Source organism: Electrophorus electricus, chromosome 6 (assembly GCF_013358815.1).
Source record: "Electrophorus electricus isolate fEleEle1 chromosome 6, fEleEle1.pri, whole genome shotgun sequence".
Classification (NCBI taxonomy): domain Eukaryota; kingdom Metazoa; phylum Chordata; class Actinopteri; order Gymnotiformes; family Gymnotidae; genus Electrophorus; species Electrophorus electricus.
In genome coordinates, this window is record NC_049540.1 from 15,136,354 (window position 1) to 15,159,505 (window position 23,152).

Here is a 23,152-nt window from a genome sequence, read left to right on the forward strand (position 1 = left end):
GCCGCCATCTCACCTCTCACCTCATATAGTCATATCACAAAATTGTGTATAAGCATATGAGCTGTTATTGGATTATCACATATTATCACAAATTCATAAAACATATTGCCAGAATTAACATGTTAATGTTAACAGCAAATTGTGACATGGTAACACATTTGGTCATTCATAGATGCGGATTGTACTATTTGCATGATGTATTGTGCTACGCAATTTTGTCTGCATCTAAATATGATCTTAGTGATTTATAATATAATATATAATTGCAGAGCACCTAGCAATTTGTAATATATAATTGCAGAACACTCCTCTGTAAAAGAAATACCTCCCGAAGCTGGCTGACAGTACACTTCCCAATGTAGATCAATTACCTTTTCACTAAGTGTTTAGTCTGCACATGTAATCATTTAAATAATTGGCAAATGTATTTATTTAAGGCACTTTTTCATCAGTTTGCATGCTGGCAAGCTTTGCAGCTCAAATAGTAGAAGTACACCAAGATGAAGGAGGAGGATATCATAATACCAAGATCTTTCGCCAAAAGAATTGCAAATTTAGGCATTTACAAACATATAAATAGCTGCTTTCCATGATTTAGAAGAGAAACTGAAGTCATCAATTCCACAACCATGAAATTCCTTTCCTGGTTAAAGATAAAAAAGCATTACATTTGGCAGTTTTCAGCATACCACTGGTCTCATGACTTGGCATGGGTCTTCAACATTTATATGTTGGTTCTGATTGGCTTTCACCTTAGGCAGAGAATTTACCACAGTATTTAGATGACAATGGTGTGCTAATTATTGCCACGGCAACTCAATAAAATTTAAATACCACGTCACACAACCACAGCGAGATTACAATCAAGTTTAACGAATCTGTAACCAGATTTTTGTCAGTGATGAAAAAGATAAGAAATAACATGGTCTATACCTCAGGGATCCATAAGGCACAGCTAACGTGAATCCATTTGGTTCCACTGCGAGTGGGCTTCAGAGCTCCTCCTCTCTTGGGACACAGCAGACATTTTGGCTGAACCCCAAGTGCACAGGTGCGACATAACCAATTCCCAATAGGAACCTTCAAGATGCCATAACATGCCTTTGAGAAAGAAGGGGAAATGTTTTTTTTTTTTACAATCAACAAACAACTGCATTTAAAGCCCTTTTCTCAAATATTAAGCCTAAGTTAAGAAAAACAAAAAAATATATAGGCAGGAATGTGCTTAGGTCAAAGGTCCACAAATATAAAAGGTGTGACTTTTAAAATTACCCACTAAGTGCATTTTTGCGATAAGCCATTTTCAGTCCAATTTAACTACCAAACATGATTCTGTAAAAGGAATGCTTGAACAAAGCAAATAATTCAAAATATTTTCCTATATTTGTAAAGACTTGTTATAAATATGAATGAAGACCGAATCAACCACCAAAATGAAGCTTCTGTCAATTTGCCATACCTGGTGCACACAGATATTGCATTGGTCACAGAAAACCATCTCATTGCCATCCTCTCCTTCAGGCGAACGGCACACATCACAAACAACATCCTCGTCATACTCAATGCCCAAGCCCTCTTCTGTCTCTATGGCCTTCTGCATATTCTCATCACACTGGCTCTCCAACTCTACCAAAACCTGCTCCATGGTCAGTTCATCCAGTTCTGGCAGAGCTGCAGAATACAAAAGATATTTGTGACAACCACTGGCAAACAATAACTAAGGTACTGTCCAGTTTAGAAGTCATCAATAATACTAACAGGCAATTAAAAGGGGAAATGGGTCTAAAAAGCTAAAACTGGGGCTAAACCAATATACCTGGAATCAGATTATTTGCTAATTGTATGAAAATAATGTTTACTCTTTACAACAAGCTGCAAAAAGAATTCAAATTGCTATTTCATGCATGTGAACGCAAAAATTTTGGCTTCCTTGATTTTACCATTTTTATTGTTTTTAAACAAAGAAAACTATTCTGCCCAATTTGGATTTTTTTATGTAAAGTACAAATAAGTATATATTCTTACAAAAAAATAGAATTACAAAGCAAAATTTTAGTTTATTATAAAAAACCAAACACCATATAGCCTGATACAGTTTTTGGAGGAGACCCTTTGTTCTACATTCAGTGTGTTATACAGTGTAAGAAAATGAGGTCCATACCTAGTTCTCTGAATTCTGCATTGACCAGTTCTAGCCAAGCCACATCGAAGTCATCTAGATCATATCGACTCATTGAGTCTGTGAGAATCTCAGAGTCTAATCTTAACTCTTTCTGTTCCCTGCTCTGGGTTGGTGAAAAGAATGGAATCTGACTGACCTCAGGAAGCATCCTAAAAACAGACACACACAAATGCCAACATCAAATACCATTACTTCAATAAACAATGGGTCACGCTGTGTAACAATGTGGTAAATAGTCTTGTGCAGTAAGTCATCTATATTTCCTTATACATTCCATAGTACATAAAAATAAGTTGAGTATTTGTACAGAATATAGCCAGATGCTTTCAAACAAGAGATGATGTAAGAGTTTTATTACTACTCATTTTTATTATGAGCCCATACTCATAGTCGAAAAACAGGCAAAGATCAGCAACCACAGGGTAGCGAGACAAAACAAATGGTGTAGGCAAGTTCCAAAAAGTGTCGATAAACAGGGATGACAAAATACAAAAACTCACTCAGTATGCTTGAGCTAACCATGACAATACTTTGCAACAAAGAAGTGAAAACAGACAGTTAAAATAGTCACGTGAGATTAAAAACAGGAGACAACAGCCAGGAGAGGCTGATTGAGGGAGAGGACTGTGATTGGTTGGAGAGCCTTGAACATTTGTAAATGTTGAGATAATAAATGAGAAATCCTAAATAATTGTAGTGCCAGTTACATTTTTAGTGATAAAATGTTTAGATCTTACAACAGAATATCTGCTTAATCAACATATCACACTAATCATTATAAACGGATCTACAGTTTCATTATGATGATGATTATTAACCTAAAATAAAGTCTGAAATTATGTATTATTATCTGAGGTATAATATATTACTTTACCTAAAATATTAATTTAATATTAGTTTCCACTTTGCGTCTTAATTGTTATCTTTATTCTGTGTAGTCAATGGTATTGTGAAGTAATGAACTTTATTTACAGGGAAAAATATACAGCGCTGAAGCTGTAAAATGCAACCCCCCCCCCCCCCCAAAAAAAAACAACAACAACTAGGAAATCAAAATTGGGAGGAGTGCTTGGCAAGACAAGGACACAAACACTGGTGGGAGAGAACAGTAATGCTGATGCTGTTCAAGTTAGAATATACATATTAGAATATCCAATTTCCACAACACTATATGGAGTTCTTTTTTAATTTGAAAAAAATTCATTAAAGCATATTTGGTTGAAAATGAATTTATTTAGGACCAAAAGGAATGGTCTGCTATGCTTAGAAGATTTGTGAAAAAGGTGGAAAGATGGCTGGAATATGTTCAGCATGAGACTGAAGAGCCACTGATACTGCTATTGATGCTACTAATGCTAAACTAGAAGTATTTTCAATTGATTCTACTTCAAATTCAGTTCCAAATCCAGCATGGCATGAACATCTACTTGAATGCTACCAAGGCAAACAGAAGGGTGGAGACTAAAAGTATGCTGTCAATACTACAGAACATGTCCTTAAATAAAACACTGTCATTTGCACAGAGATGCAATGTACCAGATGTCACACTAGAACAAGCTGCAAAGGATGCACAAGGAGTCACCAGCTCAGTTCAGGCCAGAATGACTTTGGACATATGTTAAACATCATGCAATGACAGAATGATATAGCACAGCGTTTCATCAAAGAGCACAAACTGTCTTCTCTCTTATCACTTGACATTTCCATGTTTAAGTGTTAGCCTTTGGAATTCAGATTCTCTATCCGTGCAATTGAGCAAGAAGAAATAACAGAAAATAGAAGAAATAACAGAAAATAAAGAAAAGAAAATGCTGTACTCCTTAGAGCAGATGTATTCAACTGTGTGTGTGTGGTGGGGGGGTGCAATGAGAAGAAACCATTTTATTTTAATCAAATAACATTATATTATAATCAAAGAAATCACTTGATAGATGAATTTTAAGAATATTTGATGCCATCAATAAAAGGTTTCTTAGGACTACGTGCTACGTACGTGCTACGTAAGACTACGTACGTGCTTACTAATTTTCAGCCATCTATGTGCAACCATTCACCAGAAATCCCATGATGAATACACCGGGGGTTTTTTTTGGTAAATTTGCACAACAGTCGCGCCTGTCCTTTTATATGACCTTTTAAAACATGCATCCAGTATAAGATAACTTCAGATTTTGTCAATTGCCATCAAAGCAAATGTGTGATGTTTAAATAGTATATAGAATGTTAGTAAAGTTCTTTATTTGCTTGCTTTTGTCTTTGTACAAAAACACATTCCTTTCCTTCATAACCAAACACAAAATACGCAAGTTAGTTACCACAAAATGCACGTTACTCACATAGCAGTGTTCCTGAACAGACCCCTAACACCCTCCTCTTTTAGATTTGTTGGTTTCTTCTGGGCCATAAAGAGCTATTTTCTTAGAGTGACGTTCTTTCACACCTATTGACTACCAAGGTATTAGGGGGAAGAGGAGGGGGGCCTATCAAATCACTTCGATTGCATGTGGAAAACACTTGTGGAGTAATTGGCAGCTGTTTCCAGAATGTCCAGAATGCAGCAGCATGACTGGTCTTCAAAGTTCACACATCATGCCGCTACTGCGTTCCCTTCATTGGATTCCAGTAGTTGCCCACATCAGATTTAAAACCTTGATGCTCACCTCCAAAGCAAAAAATGGACTAGCCCATCCATACATGATGTCATTGGTCAAAGCCTGATCCATACCTCGAGTACTTCGAACCACAAGTACAGCTCAGCTTGAAACACCATACTTTATGTCTGGAAGACAAGCATCAAGTGTATTCTCTGTCCTGGCTCCCAGGACAACAGAGTCCCTTGAGTCTTCAAACACAGACTGAAGACACATCTATTAATGGAATATGTAAATGACCACTGTTCCTGCACCTATGTTGAGTAACTGAAACTCTAGTACTTATTGTAGAGTATTGTTTGTTATTGCACTTAATGTTGTCTGAGATGGAGCTTATATGTGGTTTGCAGTTCTAGGCACTAGCACTGATCCCTGTATTTCAACAGTACTTTAGTTCAATGGTATCTTGAACTCTAACCTACTGTACTGGCTAGAATACATTCTACGAGTAATGACAAAGCACTTTTATAATTCATCAATTCATTTTGTAATTCATTTTACAAAATCATTAGTTAATGAAGCCCCTTACCAAATGTAATAAAAATAAGAACAAAGCATTTCATGGTTTTCAGATGTTATCACAGTAGAAAGTGACCACTTGATAAACTAGCTACTGATCTAGTTTAATCTTGGATTGCAGACAAGCTTCTCTTTTGGAATAAAATAGAATAGCAGAACAGAACAGCTCTTGAGTGCAGAATTTCACTCCAGCACACAATATTTTCTAATTATATAATATAAAATAATTCAAATTAGTAGTAATCAGATGACTTTCAAAAAATCTAACTTTGACCCATATCAGCTGTCAAAATACAGGCCGATCTCAAACCTTCAATTTATTTCCAAGATCCGAGAAAAAGCAGTAGCTCAGTTGCTAAGTTCATACCTGAATCAGAAGCAGATACATGAATTCTTTCAGTTATGGTTTAAGCCGCATTATAGTACAGAGAGAGCACTGATTAAAGTAGTTAATGACCTGTTGTTGGCTTCTGACCAGGGTCATGTCTCTTTGCTTATATTGCTTGATCTGAGTGCAGCATTTGACACATCACAACATTTTAATAGATAAACTCGAAAATGTTGTTGGGATTAGGGGAATAGCCCTTTCCTGGTTTAAATCTTATTTAGCTGGTTGCTACCAGTTTGTTAACATAAATGGAGACTTCTCAGCACACAACAGAGGTAGCTATGGTGTATATATATGCTGCCTCTAGGTGATGATATACGTAAATCACTATGCTAGTTTCCATTGCTACGAAAGAAAGAAAAAAGCAGAGGCCCTAGAACAGATCTTTGTGGGACACCATAGCTAACTTTGTTCTGTGCCGAGAAGTCCCCATTTATGTTAACAAATTGGTTAACATATATACACTCCCTCTAGGTGACATACGTAATCACTGTTCTAGTTCCCACTGCTATGCTGATGATACTCAGCTCTCACTTGAGATGCATACCAGGTTTAAACATGTAAGGGTTGGTGCCAGGACGAGGAGGGCCCTCCGGCCAACAGAGGAAGGCCTCTAGTCAGGCACACCACTAATCAGGCTTAACACCCAACAGCTGGGCTAGACCTTATATAAGCCCAGTGACCCAATCATTCAGAGTTGGGTCTTTGCCAAAGCTCTGAGCCAAGCTCCTAGCTGGTAACTTCAGGTATTGAGGTCTGTAAGCCCTCATGCTACACCTCACTTCTTATCTGTAAGGGAATCTGTGTTTTTACACTTCCCCTCCCCTCTCCTCTCCAGTTTTCCCTCTCGAGGCTTCCCTTAGCCATTCAAGTTCCTTGTTTTCTGGTTTTGTTTGGGAAGTTTTAGTTTGGTTTTCCCCAGTGCATCGGGGTTGCCATTTCTTCCCATGGCATCCTTTGTTCTCCCTTTTTCCACGCTCGGCGTGGTGTTTAGTTTTTTCCTTTTATTTTACCTGATCCAAGATCTAAGTGTACTGCACAAGGGCCCACCATTGTTAGCGCGTGGTTGTTCACCCAGTAGGCTGTTGGTGTCATCACCTAGCTGACCTGAATTCGAGCCCACCTTACAAAATGGCTATGGGTTTTGGCAGTCCTTTTTAATCAGATCATAAGAAGCATGTTAAGCCAGGTGTGAACAGGACCTTAGTTTTATAGGTTCATAAACTAATAAAAAGGGAAAAAAGAGTTAATTTATCCCAATTTCATATCACTTCAACCATAAACAAACAAAAAAGCTGCTATGCACGGCTACAGCAACAGATATTCCTGTATTAACATTACATTCAGGTCAGTTTAAAATCACAAAGTTAACTTATGTTAACAGGAATTAATTTTGACATAATGGCAAACAATATGATCTTTTGTACAGATGTTCATACATTTCACCCATAGCTTTGCTGTATCAATAATAAGAATAAAACAATATAGGACCTGTACCCCTGGTCTCTGGCCACTAAGTGTGAGAGGTCATTATTGTAGTTTTATTCAAGTTTTATTCTCAGGTCAGCTTTTCTTTCAACTTTTCAAGTTTCAACCTAGCATCTGATCCAATCAGAGCCAGAATGTGAAATAAATTTTAATCATTTTCCTATGTGTACACACTTGGAGTATAAGTGTAAATTAAGTGAATGATATTTGTTTTTCAAACTCTCCTTAATTTGATATACGTTTGAGCAACATATAGGCTATGCCCTTTCAACTCCTTCAATCTTCAAAAAAGTGCCACCTTTCTACAAAGGACTTTGAAGACTGGAATCCAGTTCAAAACCATCAGAACTGGCTCATTAAAATACAGCTTTGTGTCAGGTTTATCATCAGTAATCTATTTCAAATGGAAGCTCTTCATGTCATATGGAACAGCGCTAGAAAATGAAGCAATGTAATTTCTATTTTACTGAAAGTTTTGTGAGGAGGGTGGCTTAATTTGTTTTTCATATGTTAGCCTTTGTGCTGGAATAAATTTGTCATACTGCTACTTTTGTTTTCAAGTGACATTCATATACTTACACTTAACATTACATTTATTCCACATCTGACTTTTCAAATCCATACTGTTGAACATTCTGTTCAATTCCATATCAGTTAGTTTCTCCCTTTAGCATTGCCCTTGTCTCTTGCTTTGTATATCACTGCCTTTCTCCATTTGCACCTGTGTCTATTTACACCTTGTCTTCCTGTCTTGTGTTGTTGGATTATGTTTTGTTTTGCATCTCTGCATTTTATTTTGTTATACTATGTTTTCTGTGTCTTTGTCTAATTATAATTTGACAAAATAAGAAAAATATGTATATAACTTATCACAGAATTTAACCAATCCCTTATAAATATCTTTCTCTGCTGATTTGGAAGACGTACATGAGAACATGCAGTTGGAATTCACTGAAATGTAAACATTAAACATTCTCCATAGTCACCACCATTAATGCAGGAACTTGGAAAAGTCCATACTCCCACTGATGAAATTACATAGCATCTGAATGATCTCTTTATATGGATCAACATACTTTAGCAAATCTTTTTGTTAACAATGCCAAACAAAAGTCAAAAAGATTTGACATTATTTCAACTACACATAACTAACAACTTTTCTCCTAGTGGCCCTCTTACATTAAAGTTTTGGACATTCTTGGTCCGTGGCATAATCAATGTAATCTCACCTACAGAATCCTATATCTCGCAAATAAATACAAGCCTGAGTTTTTCTTGCTTTGAGGCATGAACCAATCTGATTTTTTTAGCTACTTAATCATGCAGAAACCAAAAAAAGTCACTGACCTGACCACAGGCTCAGGAATAGCATCCAGGTTGGCTGGAACCTGAACACCCTTCTCCCATTCCTGTCTCCAGGGGTCTGACAAAACATAGAACTCCTCTGGATTCAACTGAGCTGAGTCAGGAAGCTTCATGGCTGTGATAAAATCTGTCCGAAACACCTGCAGGAAAAAAAGTTATTTTTACAGCCTAGATCAAAATGTAATCTAGTGAAATAAAAATGTAACAAAGCAAAAACAAATTATTCAAGAACAAAAATTATGCTGAACTGTTTTTCTTTTGCATAAGTTAATTTAGGTTGAGGCAACATCTTTTGTTTTTCTGGAAATGGTCAGGCAAAATGTCAAATTTACAATTTTCCATATAATATTTTTTTGGAGTAAGTGTTTGCCATGTCAGGAAAGCCATGTTTGTTGATTTATTTATTAGTTTTTCACTAGAGCCATGTAGGTACCATGCAGACTGCAGGTGGCAGCACTGCCATAAATGCATAAAGCAAGCTTCCTTCAAAGAAGAAAAAGGGGTGTGTTCAACCGATGTTTAAATATTCTTGCCCCACAGTATTTCGCTCTGTGGTTTTCCCTTCAACAAAGGATGGGCCTCAAAGGGAGGTTTCTTCATCTGCTCCACATGGACACATGAATAATAAACAGTCAAAAGGCCTATCTCCCATGACAAAAGACTCACCAAAGTTTACTCAACAAGCTTACAAATGTAGTCACATGGCCTGAATCAATTCCATTCTCATTAGCACCAAAAGCAAGATTCCTTATGCAACAGAATGACATCGTGTTGCATCCACTGAGGAACAAGTGTTGAAAATTCACTCCAAATTACCCTCCAAAAGCTAGGATAATTTCCAAAAATAACAAACACATGAGAATTTACAAAAATGTGGCAAAGGGTAAAGAGCAATAATTAAAGAACATAGTTCTTGACCTATTTAATGTCAAATGCAACTTTAATATATTTTGTGTTTAGATTAAAGCATAACGATTCCCTCATAACAATGTTCTTTCTTTACTAACAAATGCATACAAAAACCCAGCATTATTTCACAGGCCAGAAATTTGTGGCTAACCCTAACCCTGCCACACGTCAAACTCGGCACCTTTGTTCTGTGATCAACTAGAACAAGAACAGCTAAGCTTATTAACATACGGCAACATCATTTTGCTGTTCAAAAATATTTATTTTGTTGGTTCTCCATAGGAGACCAAATTCAGCAAGTCGTCTTCTTTTTTTACATCATGCATGTACAATTACATGAACATTCACACATCTACAAGTACGTACTCGCTCTTCCATTTTTCATAACACACTGAATGCTGTAGCATTATGAGGTAGGAATCTTGGACACCTGGAATCTGTTTTGTAGGGCATCTTTCAAATTGTACCATGCCCAAGCATCAGCAAGTTAGAATGCTGAATTGTCAGAAGATGCTGAAAGTGAATTTTGCAATGTTTTAAAATAAAAACCTGTCCTTAGTAATTCATTACTCACAGACTAAAGGGAGCATATATAATTAGTATTGAAGATTGCGCATTCTACTCATCTAACGTTAACCAGCTAACTGGCTGAGAAATGGACCGGTGGCTAGGAAAATTTAAAAAGTGTTTCAGCATATCTTTCAGCCAAAGAATCCACAAGCAAGGCCTTCCATCCAGGCCCCATCAATGCCGATGAGCCATCCACATCAAGAGCAGGGCTACCATGATAGCAAAAGCTAGTTGCTGATTCCTGACAAAGAACAGAAATTATGATGAAAGGTACATAAAATATTGATTTACATGCATCACTAATCAAATATGGATTTACATGCATCTACTAAATGAACAATATCCACAGTGTTACATGTTCAGAGGTACTTGCAAATGACAATTTAATACCTGTGAAATTAATAAGGCACTTAAACACTGAAGGAATTGTTTGCATCTTCAGGTCACCAAATCTCCAAAAGAGATGCCAACTGCATTAAAACAACTGGCAACGTGAGGTTCGTCATAAGAAGTCTATTGTCACTATGGCACAAACATAAATGTCAGGGTTAGAGAACACTGCACTGACTGGCAGTTATTAAGGAGCCCAAATCCCTAACATCCCCCATCCCTGCCCAGACCAACCACCCTCACCCCCAATTTGGCTCACAATATAAAAACATGTTCCAGCTTTCATCATGTTTTATTCATGGATATATTTAAACATAGTGGAAATCTGATTTTATGACTGAGTAATAATAAACGTGCACATTGGGCAACACTACCTGAAAAAAGTCCGTTTAAGACAGTTTAAATCAGATGCAACTGGCAGCATGACCCAAATTTAGCACTGAAATGCAGTTAAAAGACCTGTCAAAAAATCTTTTCTGTTGTTGAATTAGGCTTAGACACGATAGCTATGTCATAATTGCATAGACGAAGGTGCAGTAGCCATCTTGCATTCACAATCACAGGTTAACATTTGATGGTAATCAGGAAGCAGAGACAGACAGAACCCTTAAATACTGAGGGAACCAATAACCTGAACATTGTGAGGAAAACTTCTAAATCAGATATCTTAAAAATTGCTGTCTTGGCCATGGAATATACCTTACATCATCGATAGCACTTCAGTGATTAGACCCATTGGACCCTGCACAGAGATTAAATGCAAAGAGGTTGTTCCATCAAAATAAAAGTGGTTTCATGGCATAGGTACAAACTGCATGCAATTTTATGCTTTAGAATAAAATGTATACAAGCGTGGGTAAAATAAGACACCCTAACTGATCCACATCATCGAGCTTGATCCTATAAGAAGCTGATACTTGCACCTGCAGAGGCCTATGATAAACCAGATAAAAGACAGTGACTGGCTCCTTCAGCTTAATGACAAATATTAGTGCTAATTTTAGAATACTCCCATCTTTGATGATTGGGTATTTTGATGGTCTTGAGAGTTTGGGAAGGAAGCTAAAAGCGTATTGCTGCTTTCATTTACCATATTAGTTAATGACTCATGACCAAGAAGGCACCTGCAGGGAAAAGCACAGCAGGAGGTCAGCCTCAGTTGGATAGAACACCACTGCAACCCACATCACAGGTGCCAATCAATCCACTTTTGTCAGTATACAAATGGGGTTTTACATCACAGTTTGTGCATAAAGGTACTGCTAATAGGACACTTACAACATACCTCCCCTTCTGAATACTGCTGGGCCAGCACTTAATAAATCTTTAGATTTATCTCTTATACCTTTAGTATAAACTTTACACAGAGGCTGAATACCATTAGATCCATCAGGTTTTCTTTGCCATTTCTAGAGAAGGAATTACAGTGGACCTTAAAATCAAGATCATATTGTGCAGCATAAAAACAATTAACTTCACAAAAAACATTTTTAGTATTATTTAAAGTTTGCACAGTTTTAGAAGATTATAAACTAGCAGCACACGCAAAAAGAAGGCCCAGAATCTTCACAGCACCTTAAAATTATGGCAGAAGTAAGCACCTCAGAAAAGAGACTTAGCAGCTGGATGGAATGGTTTACAGCAGCTGTTTTGCCAGCCTTAATGAGCCTCAGCAGCTGGTGAAACTTGCAGCTCCCATTCAGCATGGACAGAAGTAAAAGTGTGATTTTCTTGGGTTACAATTTAAGAGTTTAAATAAATAAATTAAAATATTTCAACAATGTTGGTGCATGTCTGCACTAGACTAAAGTGACAGACCCCGACTAGAAATATCCACTTACATTTCCTCAAAATGACAATTAATTTCGTTGGATACACAGAGTAAAACATTAGTCACTGCAAGTCACTGAGAAGTTCAATTAAGGATTTTTTAAGAGGAATGTTTTAATTACCAAAAAGATTTTTATTAGATACACCGGAAATATTATGTACACTGAAAAAAATTAAGCCCAACATGCAATATTAATTTCCATAATGATTTGACTGTATTATTAATTATCTGCCTCCTTGAAAATTAAAAATACTTGGTCCAAATATTGCCACAGGAATATTTGTCAAAATTACAAATAACATCCTTCTGGCATTTAATAATAGAAACATATTACATAAAGACTAACCTCTGATGGTTTCTTTTGGTCCTGCCGAACCCATGTGCTGTTGGTCCCAGTGTTCTTTGAGGATCGCGACCAGGTTGTCACTTGGCCTGTAATGCAAATATCATATATAATGTGCGTGTGTGTGTGTGTGTTATATATATATAAGTAAATCCATTAAAACACTTAGCATTATGGTTCAAATAATGTATTACTGTCATGGCATGGCCCCTCCTCCTTGGTTCCTTCCCACACATGACTTCTTCCTGCACGTACGTGTGTGTGTGTGTGTGTGTGTGTGTGTGTACTTGGTCACTGTTAGTTATGTGTTACACCTGTCCCTTGGTAGAATTGTTAACATGTATATTTAAGTCCTTGTGTATTAGTCAGTCCTTGTCAGTGTTTGAGCCTGTTACTTTCTGTGTATTGTATTGTTCTTCATGTTTGGTTTCATTTTCTTTAGTGTAAAATAAATGTCTCTGTTTGTGAAAACGTCAGTTCATATTTGCATTCTGCCTTGCACCACCATCACAATTATATCACAATTACATTAATAAATACGCAGATTTCTTTTACAAAAAATAAATTAGATTTGTTTATTTATTATTTAATTTTAATTGTGAAAATTTGAAAATTCATCTTTAGTGTTGGAGATTGAATAAAGGAAAACACTGACATTGCCATGTGACCTCCACAAAATGCCAGAACTCATTGTCATGCTGTTTACTGCAGTAGGCGTTTTAATTTCATGATTAGCTACTTGACTTCATTACATGTCCAGACAAAGAAGCTGTCTATCTTTTTCCTAGCATTCTCTCTACATGTTGGCTGCTACACTGCATGCAACTGCAGTGTGTAAACAAAGTACCATGGCAGAAAATACATAGGAGTCAGAAACTTGCTTATGCTCACCATTCACCTCTTCCATCGTTTTTGGTGTTTTATTATGAACAGGGAACTTCTGAGAATAATGGACTGAAAATGCTAGTATTAATGCTAGTAATAACACAAATTTTTTTTCCCCCCAAATACTCATATAATTGTGGACTAGGCCTAAGGCATAATCACTAAACTTAGGCCTAGCCAAAAAGGACATGTACCAAAATGCTTCCCCCAGTCTGACACAGCAAGCATTCTGGTGAATCTATAGGACCATGCCAATATAATCTACACAGTATCCAGTAAAATCAATGCAGAATCATAAAGTGTCTTATTAGACATTTTTGTAATCTTCTGAAAAATCTTAGCCTACTACTTATCAATTCCTTGCATACAATACGAAAATTCCTAATACATATCTTTGAATGTACTCTGAATGTACTATATATTAGAGGACTAATTCAACTGGAATGTTGCAACAAATTTATAGTATGAAGTGGGAGTGAAGCTGATACACAAAGTGCAATGCCATACCATGGAAACCTCTTTCAAGTGGGACTGACCAGTGAGCCAAATGCCTGTGATTAAAATAATAATAAAACATGCTCTAACTCCCAGAAGCTGGGTTACGGGTAAGGCTCTAACTGTCAGAAGCTGTAATCTTCCTAGATGCATGTGGGGCCTTCCCCCCCGCCATTTCAAATAAAAGTCTTACAAACAACATTTAAGTGTTTAAAAATTTTTCAGTTGGACCTTTAATGTAATTGACTACAGTAAATAATTAATTTGCAGTAGAGAGTTCATTTCATGTATATTATGCAAAAATATGCAAAAGGGTTAAGGGAGGAGTTTTTGATTTACCTTGTAGCCAAATAATTTAGAACAACATAAAATTATTTAAAAGAAGGGAAGGTAGTGAATCAACTGGCTCAGCTACAAATAAAATATCATTTATATAAGGCATCAATGCATGAGTTGATCCCCTTATTGTAATACCAGGAAAATCTCGGTCAATCCAAATTGCTGCTGTAAGTGGCTTCAATGCCAAACAGAACAAAGAAATTGAATGCTGATGAGCTGCTCTGGAAAGTTAGTGATTAGAAAAAGCTGTACTGATGCTTCCAATTGATTATAAAATCATTTAACCTATTTAAGAAATGCATACCGCATTAAAGATAAGGTTCTCTGTTTCTTTAAAAATTCTTATTTTTCTTTTTATGCAAACCACCTAACCTCCCTCCACCTAACTTTTTCAAACAGTTCAAACAAGTTTCCAAAATTAAATAAGAAAACTCTGTAATTCAGAGGTCACATTAGCCTAACCTGACATTACCTGATCTTGTAACACAACTTGGTCATAGTGAATACAAAGTTAAACCTTTGTTATTACTTGTTGATCATTATACCTGCAAAAGCAGAAACATGCCATTATACATTTGTCATTTCAGTTGCTGGGTGGCACTGTGCATAATTCTCAGAAATTTCTACATTTTCAAATTATTTCACAGAATTTTCCTTGTTTCACATGTTGATAACTATAGGAATAAAAATAACAAAAAAAAAAAAAAAAAAAAAGAAGTCATCTGCATCCTTGAGATGTGCAAGGAAAATTCTGTGTAAAAATTCCATCAGTCTAAGTTAAAACAATTAAATTTTGGAATTATAGCTTTTCTAAGAACAGTAGTAGTATGCTTGATGGTGGTTATTGAAGGTCCCTCACATTCCAATCAGTGATTTGACACCTAGATGGTCTGGGTTTACTGGTGGGGGAAGATGCAGGACATCAGATAGTCACAGCGTTGCTTATTTTAGGACTTTAAATACTGATTATGGTGGGGCTGTCGGACATACTGCCTCCACAGATATTCTGTTCCCCATAAGACTTTCTTACGAGACAGAACTAAAACCTTTAGTAAAAACAATTTTTAATCAGAACCCCATCACCAACATGAGAATCTCATGGCTGAGATGCATTGATAACTTCAGTTCGTCTTCAGTATTATAAAACATGGCAGAGCATCAAAATTGTATCTCTCCTAAGTCTATATCTGTTTAGTTTCTTCCTCTGTAATACCTAAATATGCATTTTTTCGCAAAGTTTCAGGGAATTCTGAGATCATGCTCAAGCAAGTCATTTTCCTCTTCATGTAGTCCTACTATTACAGTTGGAAGGTCTGCCTTCATGATCATTCAAAATGAACAAAAAAATGTGCCTTTTAAATACATCTGCTTCTTACATCAAAAGTTCTGGTGGTATGTTTTATGGAGCAGTGTGAACAACATGAGGACAAAATGTGGTAAAATATGCTGGAAATCGAAATTTATAGATGAGGAAATGTGATAACACCTCACTATTAGTGGTGATGGACCGAGTGCCGCAGGGCACAGCGCAGGACGCACAGACTCCCTCGACAGACGTTTATTAACACGACATAGATGACAACAGTGGGACTCACACCTAACATTAAAGATGAACATGAATACACACTTAACATTAACAAGGATTATACAAATATTGAAGGTGGCTACACAAATTAATGTTACCACTACATAAACATTGACAGCAACATCTGCATAGACAATGACCAACAAGGGAGCACACACTAACAGGGGTTTAAATACAGACAAACACTTAACACTAAACCCTCTGCAGGTGTGTGCTATCGCAGGTGGGCTTGGTTACGAATTAGACAATCATGAAACCCCCTGCATGTGGCAGGCCATACCACGTGACTCATGGGGGGGAAGGAGCATTCCGTGACAATTAGCTGTTAACATCACATTAAACTGGCTGGAAGGCATTATGGATTTGGTTGTACATTTCTTATTGGCTTTTATTTTAATAAAACTACCGTTTATGTAAAATTGACCCTATACTGGTTTCATGTTAGCTGAACAGCTTGCCATAGACAATATTTTCTTCAGGATAATTAACATTAGGTAACTAGGAAAAAGTTAAAGTAAATTATGTTTCCAGTAGACCATTCTGATGATGTTACATCATTGATAGTTTTCAGCAAATATTTATGAAATATTAATAGCACACACATGCACATACATACACATGAACTCAAATATTCACAATTCATGAAAAATATTCACAATATGCTCTGTGATAATCAGCCAGCCAGCAGGTTAAATTCACCAAAGAATCCTGTTGATGCATGCAATGAATGTTGGGTATTTTCATGTCAAATTCCTGCATAGTGATAAACTGTTATTCACTACTCCCAGTATGAAGTTCCCTTCAGTCTGAACATTTTTCACTTCCTACCAAGTGAAAGCTCCATTAAATGGCCAAATTCTAAAGTAGTCTACTTCTCAAAGAATTAATAGAGCAATTGTAATGCAACTCATGTTAGTTCATTTTGCTTTAGGTTTTTATTAGCTTATTGCATTGTACTAGTAAGCTAGTTAACTTTACAAAAAGATGAAAGTGGAAAGTTGCACTGGTCTAATTGCACTGCCCATCTTGCTAAGTTAGCTAACTATTCAAATTAATAAGCTGCAAGAACTATATAGCTATACTTGAACATTAAATAATTAATTTACTTACGTGACGTTCTTGTTTTTAGCTCACAGCTGTTTTCAAAAGAGATTACATTTATTAAGATAGCTAATTCCTTGGTAGCCTTAATTCAGTTGGTTGACTAGGTAATTCAGATCTGTTCAGTAACCTTCAGTACCAGACAGGAAAGCCGGGGGGGTTGTCTGAGCCACCCCATAGCCCCCTAGGTGCTGAACCACCTGCACACACACACACACACACACACACACCGGTTCAGCACCACTGTAAGCTATCCAGCACATTTGGCTGATGGGTAGGTTGACCAAACCATGCACAGCTGGGCATATCCAATGACTTACACCTGTGGGCAATCAAAGAGGCTAAAAAGCAATGCGTAAGACGCACGGAGGGGATATACTTGTATAGTGAGACTGACACTTCTATGTTTCTCTAAAGATTTCATTTGTTTTTTATGCAGAATCCACAGACTCTGAAGCAGAAGACTTCCAAACTTTCCTTCAGCCTGGAATGAGCCAAGGGAATTCCAACGAGCCATGTCATCCTGCAGAAAACCTTAGATGAATTTTCTCATCTAGACTTTTCCTTTCCCTTATATTTATTTTTTTCTTCTTCTCACTGATCCCTCTTTCTCTCCCTTAACGACAACCCCCCCCCCCAAAATCACTTTTCATCCTGAAATTCTCTGTCTTTGCATAAGTGTGTTCATTCCAGGTGAAAAAAGAGAACATTCACCAACATCACCCCTTGCTGCAATCCCTCTACCAAGTCCCTGTAGATGTTCACCTACAAAGCACAAACCAGCTCACATGTATCTATAGGTACTCATCAAACCCTGATTTGCACAACTCTCCTTTTAGGCTTCTAATACAGTTTTATATGAACTATCTGTAAAGTAATGAAGAAGACATATCAAGACTTATATCTGTCCTGGCACCTATGTGAAGAAATTAACTTCCCCTGGCTATCCATACAGCTCGGACACCAATTTAAAAATCACTAAAAAAACAAAAAAACAAAAAACAAAACATACTCTTTTCTTACGTAGTTTACCTTGATAGAATTATTGGCAATAACCTATTTACACTAGTATGAGTTTGTCTTTTTGAGACTTTGCACTTCTTTTATAGAGATAAAGCACTTCTTTAAGGGCATCGACCAAATATGGCTAATGTAAATATAAACATGTTTGGGTGGTTTACAATACTACAACACTTAAACAATACTAAACTCTGCCTTTGATCTTTATTCCTTAAAAATGCTACAGGACTGGCAATACTCACATATAATTTCATGATACGTATATGTGAACAAGTTTGCTGTTGCACAATTGGCCAGAGGAGGATGCCCCCAGCTCTGAGTCTTTGTTCTTCTCAAGGTTTCTTCCTCATGCTCTAGGGAGTTTTTCCTCGACACTGTTTAAAATAAATTTTGACTGTAATTGACATCCTGTATTCTAAAACAAAGTTATTCCACAAACCTAAGGGCCACATTACAGGCTACTAACAAAATTTCTTAGCAAGCCAAAAATTAGATAAATATAAATATGCCACGTTATTTTGGTAATGAACGGCATTCTGGTTTTCAGTTTTGTATTGCAGGACAAGCTCAATTTGTACATTAGAATGTATTTACATACATTTCAGTTTCTGGGTGTGCCAAAAGAAAACTTCTCAGATTGGCAGGTTACTACAGACGTTACTTTTTTTCTGCTTTTGACACAGTAAAAGGTCTGCTGTTTATTGCACCACTTTCTGAATTCACCAAGCCATTCAAGCTGGAGGCTAATGCCAGTGGCACTTGAGCATTGTTACTCTAACAAGATTCTCTTGTTTTAGACCACCCCATATGTTCTTTTCTGCCAACATTTGGGCAAATACAGTTAAATTTAAAAAAAAAAAAAAATCTTTAAGCTTTTGCCCTTTTACTAGCTCTCCAGCATACCCAGTGCATTATTCCTGAATATCCCATCATAGTGAAGGTAAATGAAGTCCATGAAGGGCTGCAAATTGTCATCAAGCAGTGAAACGTAGTGTACATCAGTCAATGATGTTTAGATGGGCCAGTGAACCAAACCCATGTCATAAGAACACACACACCACCAGTATCGAACCACCACCAGCTTGCATAGAGTCTTCTTGACTACTGGAGCCCATGGTTTCATGGGGTTCTATGCCACACACAAACATGAGCATGAAACAATTGGTACCATGTCTCATCAGACCATGCCACATGTTGCCAGTCTGCATGATTCTAGATCTAGTTAGAAATCTCACGAGTCCAGGTGAGGTGCTGCCTCTGGTGTTGCCATCAACCTAAATGCTGCTTCTGAGCAAAAGTTGTGAAACTGATTTCTAATACTGTAGTCATTACTTTGACAAAATTGACTGTCCATTAGTAAAAGTTTACTTTGTCAATTTTTTTTGTGTGAAAGTAAGCTAGTATACTATAGATGACTGGATATGTTTTTTCCATACTGAATCCTGTTCTGTACAGCTGAGACCTTTGGTTTTTTTCCCCATTTTTTGTTATAGCTGTATTGCTCATTTTTCACTTACACACAAAGTTTGATATGTAATATAAAGTCATTTTTCAGTCACATTTTATTTCAGTTCATCTAAGATTTGGTGAAAATAGTGTGACAGACCACACTTTTACTCAGTAAATAATTGTACTGTCATTTTAAGCATTTATTACATATTTCTATACTACTTCATTCATATATTTCACTGCTTTTGTGAACCAAACACTTTGGTAAACCTATTTCAAACAACAAAACAGTGGATTCACACAAGTAAAAGGTATTTCAAATGAAATATGATACATTTCTAAAATTGGACCTCATATTTTCAGATTTATGGCCATATTATTTCTTTATGCAGTGCCCTAAGTCAAATGGTACCTCATTAGGAAAAGCGCTGAGATTAGTCTGAACGATTTGTTATGTAGCATATGGGTATCATGCAACAAGAAAGAACCTTTAAAGTGAATTTAAGAAAATGTGCAAAAACAGAGAAAATGCCCTTAGACTTCAGAAGGTTAATTTCTTATTTTTTAGTGCATATTTGGTGGAATTTGCTGATTACCACATTGTTGTGCCTAATTGTGAGCATCCCTGTTTTTTTGTGCTGATAGAGACTGCCAGTGATAAGGGATTAATCAGCCAGTGATTATTCAGTTCTAGAATCTTCAAGACAAGAACAACCTAAAGAACCACTATTAGTCAAGATTCACTGATCAATCGGCTATTGTCTTGAATCTGCCAATTTTCTGTGTGACTGGTCATAACTGGTGAATGGGTGATCAGTCTCATATAACAGACTCTGTACAGGTCACATTTACACATTTATACTACAAGAGGGCAATAGCAGCACAAACAGCCACACATGACTGCATTAGGCCTTTATGTTGCTGTCATATTTATTTATTTTTTTAAACCAGGTGCACCACATTCCCTTTTGGAAAAGTAAAGATATTGATCTATATTTTATTTGGAGGTTTATGAAAAGAAAAGGTTTGTTCTATAACCTAGTGAAATTGTTTACATTGAGATGAAAGAAGTTTCCATTAAAAGAAAAGTTTCTAGATCCTGTCATTTATAATCCTTAGAAATGTATTTTAGCCAGTCATATGTTAAAAAAATCAGAAATCATAATCAGCCAAGAAAACTGCAATTAGTTCATCTCTAATGGTTACCAAGACTTCTGCTCTCTTCTAGAAGGGCCTACACACAAAGGCAGATAGCTCTCTGCCTGAGCCAGCTTTGGGTATCAAGTCCAGTGTATCAAAGAAAGCTGGGTTGTTTCATTATCCATCAGCCCCACATTGCATTTCAGACTTTTGAACAAGCAACGTGAGAGAAAGGGGACTCTGCACTCCAACAGACGACTCAGCCCAGTTGAATCCATAGAAGCCTAAGGCCTGCATGTTCTATTATGCTATCAGTTGGTACTGAGTTACTGTAATGTCAATGCATTTAATTAGTTCATTCCTTCCTCTCTTCTGCCAAGTAGCTTGCTCAGCCATAGTTAGTCCCATATTTTTTTTTACTTTCCCTCTATGTTTAGCCACACTCAGAATTACTTATTTGAGTTTACCACAAATCTTTTTGGGGTTAATTGTTTTATTGTTTTGATATAGCTTCATGTCTGTGGATTTGAAGCTTCTGGTCATTATTAGCATATTATTAGCAAGCATTATTATTAGTATTATTAGGAAGAGTGGATTTCTATTTTCAGGTAGGCGAGAAATAATCACATCGAACTTGCAACTTTTATGAGTCGAGACTGAAGTAACAAATCATTAATGAAATAATAATTAAAAATTTAATTCTAAAGAATTAAGAGAAATAGTCGTGGCCAAAAGTTTTGATACTAGCACAAATTTTGGTTCTCACAAAGTTTGCTGCTTCAGTTTTTATGGTGGCAATTTGCATTAACTCTAGATTGTGAAGATGAATTGCAATTAATTGCAAAGTCATTCCTTGCCATGAAAATTAACTTAATCACAAAAATTACTGCATTCCAGCCACTGCATTTCAGTCCTGCTAACATAATTTCAGTGATCTTCTCATTAGCTCAGGAGAAAATGTTAACGAGGACAAGGCAGCTGATCAACCATTTATTGAATCATCAAGAACTTCAAGGAGAGACATTTAATTGCAGTAAAGAAGGCTTCAGGGCACCCAAGAAAGTCAAGCAAGCACCAGGACTGTCTTCTAAAGAGGATGCAACTTAAATTGGATGCATTTGTCAATAAAAAAAATTTCAAAACACTTATGAAATGCTTACAATTGTACTTCAGTATACCATATAAACATCTGACAAAACTGAGGCAGTAAATTTTGTAAAAACCAAAATGTGTGTGTCAGTCTCAAAACGTTTGGCCACGACTATACAAATGGACAAATCTATTTTTGAAACATAAAGCCACACAAATGTAAGTGGAAACAACTTACAAGGAAACGTACAGGGAAAATATGAAATAGAATAAAAATATAGGAAATGGAAAGGAAAATAATACGAAAAACACAAAAATATACAGCTCATGGGTTCTTGATAAATGAGAATGGGAAGCACCAATGTACACTGTTATACTGTAAACAATAATGTTATATCTTTAATACTAAAAAGTAAACATTTAAAAGTACTCCAAACACTATACTACTCACAGAAATACCATCACCACATATCCAGCTACACCAACCCTCGTTTTAGAACAAAGCCTTTCAAGAAATTAAAGCTGCAATATTTTATTCATCATAGTTAAGTACCATTAATCTCTGAGCCACAAAATTGTCCAATATGTCTAAAGGCTAAGGAAAACCTAACCAGAATCCTAACCAGACTTTTTCAAGAAATGCAATAAACTCAAAATATAGGTACACTGTAACATTACTGATCTAAGGACCACCATTGTAACTAAGGAACTACGAAAGGAATATGGACACCACCAAGACAATTTAAAGGAAAAAAGGACTAAAAAGGAGCAGGGAATAGGATATGGGGGATGATGAAAAAGGGGAAAAAAGTTACACAAAAATTACACAAAGAATAAAAAGTGATGACAAATCAAACAGTAACAGACAACTAAAATGAGGAGAAGAGAGGATGGGAGATCTCAAGGGACTGTGTTGGTTCTACTTGTTTGTTTTCTGTTTGGCTGCTAAATGTAGTGGCTGCCACTGTTTTTCTCCTGTTTAGTGACTAGAACTCTAATGAGTCATTCCAAACTAATTAGGTTCAATGGCAACATGTCGTGTACTGTGTACACCCACTCCTCCCTGCCCGTACTGTGCACACCCACTCCTCCCTGCCCCAAACTTTTTTCTACTCAGTGGCTACTCACTGTCAGTGGTGTCAGAGTCATTGCTACTGGTGGAGTACTTTCTCCTCTTCTTCTCACTCTCCATCTGTTGTTAAAAGAAGAGATTGGAGACTATAAAACAGGCAAAAATACAACACGAAAAACTTATAAGAAAACAGAAACATTAATCACCCAAACCTGGTGATGGGGTCAAACTGTCACAATTCAGCTACACAATTGAGGAGGGAGATGACAAAGGGCATTGCTGCACTTGCCTTCCTGCAGAAAAGCACTAAATAAATGGGCAACGTCTCTCACTGTCTGCAC

General features: G+C 36.6%; 1 protein-coding gene across 20 annotated transcripts in view; it reads right to left on the bottom strand.

The window, feature by feature from the left end:
• Nucleotides 1-23,152, bottom strand: part of jade2 (jade family PHD finger 2) — a 76,030-nt gene that overhangs the window by 26,305 nt on the left and 26,573 nt on the right. For 6 of the 20 annotated variants that reach the window (XM_027008349.2, XM_027008339.2, XM_027008345.2 and 3 more), the window contains 6 exons: nucleotides 22,868-22,931; nucleotides 12,640-12,725; nucleotides 8,576-8,733; nucleotides 2,162-2,331; nucleotides 1,460-1,671; nucleotides 934-1,101 (listed from right to left, as the gene is read on the bottom strand). In XM_027008349.2, coding sequence (XP_026864150.2) covers nucleotides 934-1,101; nucleotides 1,460-1,671; nucleotides 2,162-2,331; nucleotides 8,576-8,733; nucleotides 12,640-12,725; nucleotides 22,868-22,931 — 858 coding nt within the window. Of the gene's footprint in view, nucleotides 1-933; nucleotides 1,102-1,459; nucleotides 1,672-2,161; nucleotides 2,332-8,575; nucleotides 8,734-9,259; nucleotides 10,314-10,462; nucleotides 12,726-22,867; nucleotides 22,932-23,017; nucleotides 23,105-23,152 lie in introns of those variants that run through there. The other 14 variants (XM_027008343.2, XM_027008341.2, XM_035527200.1 and 11 more) reach the window with 11 other exon arrangements.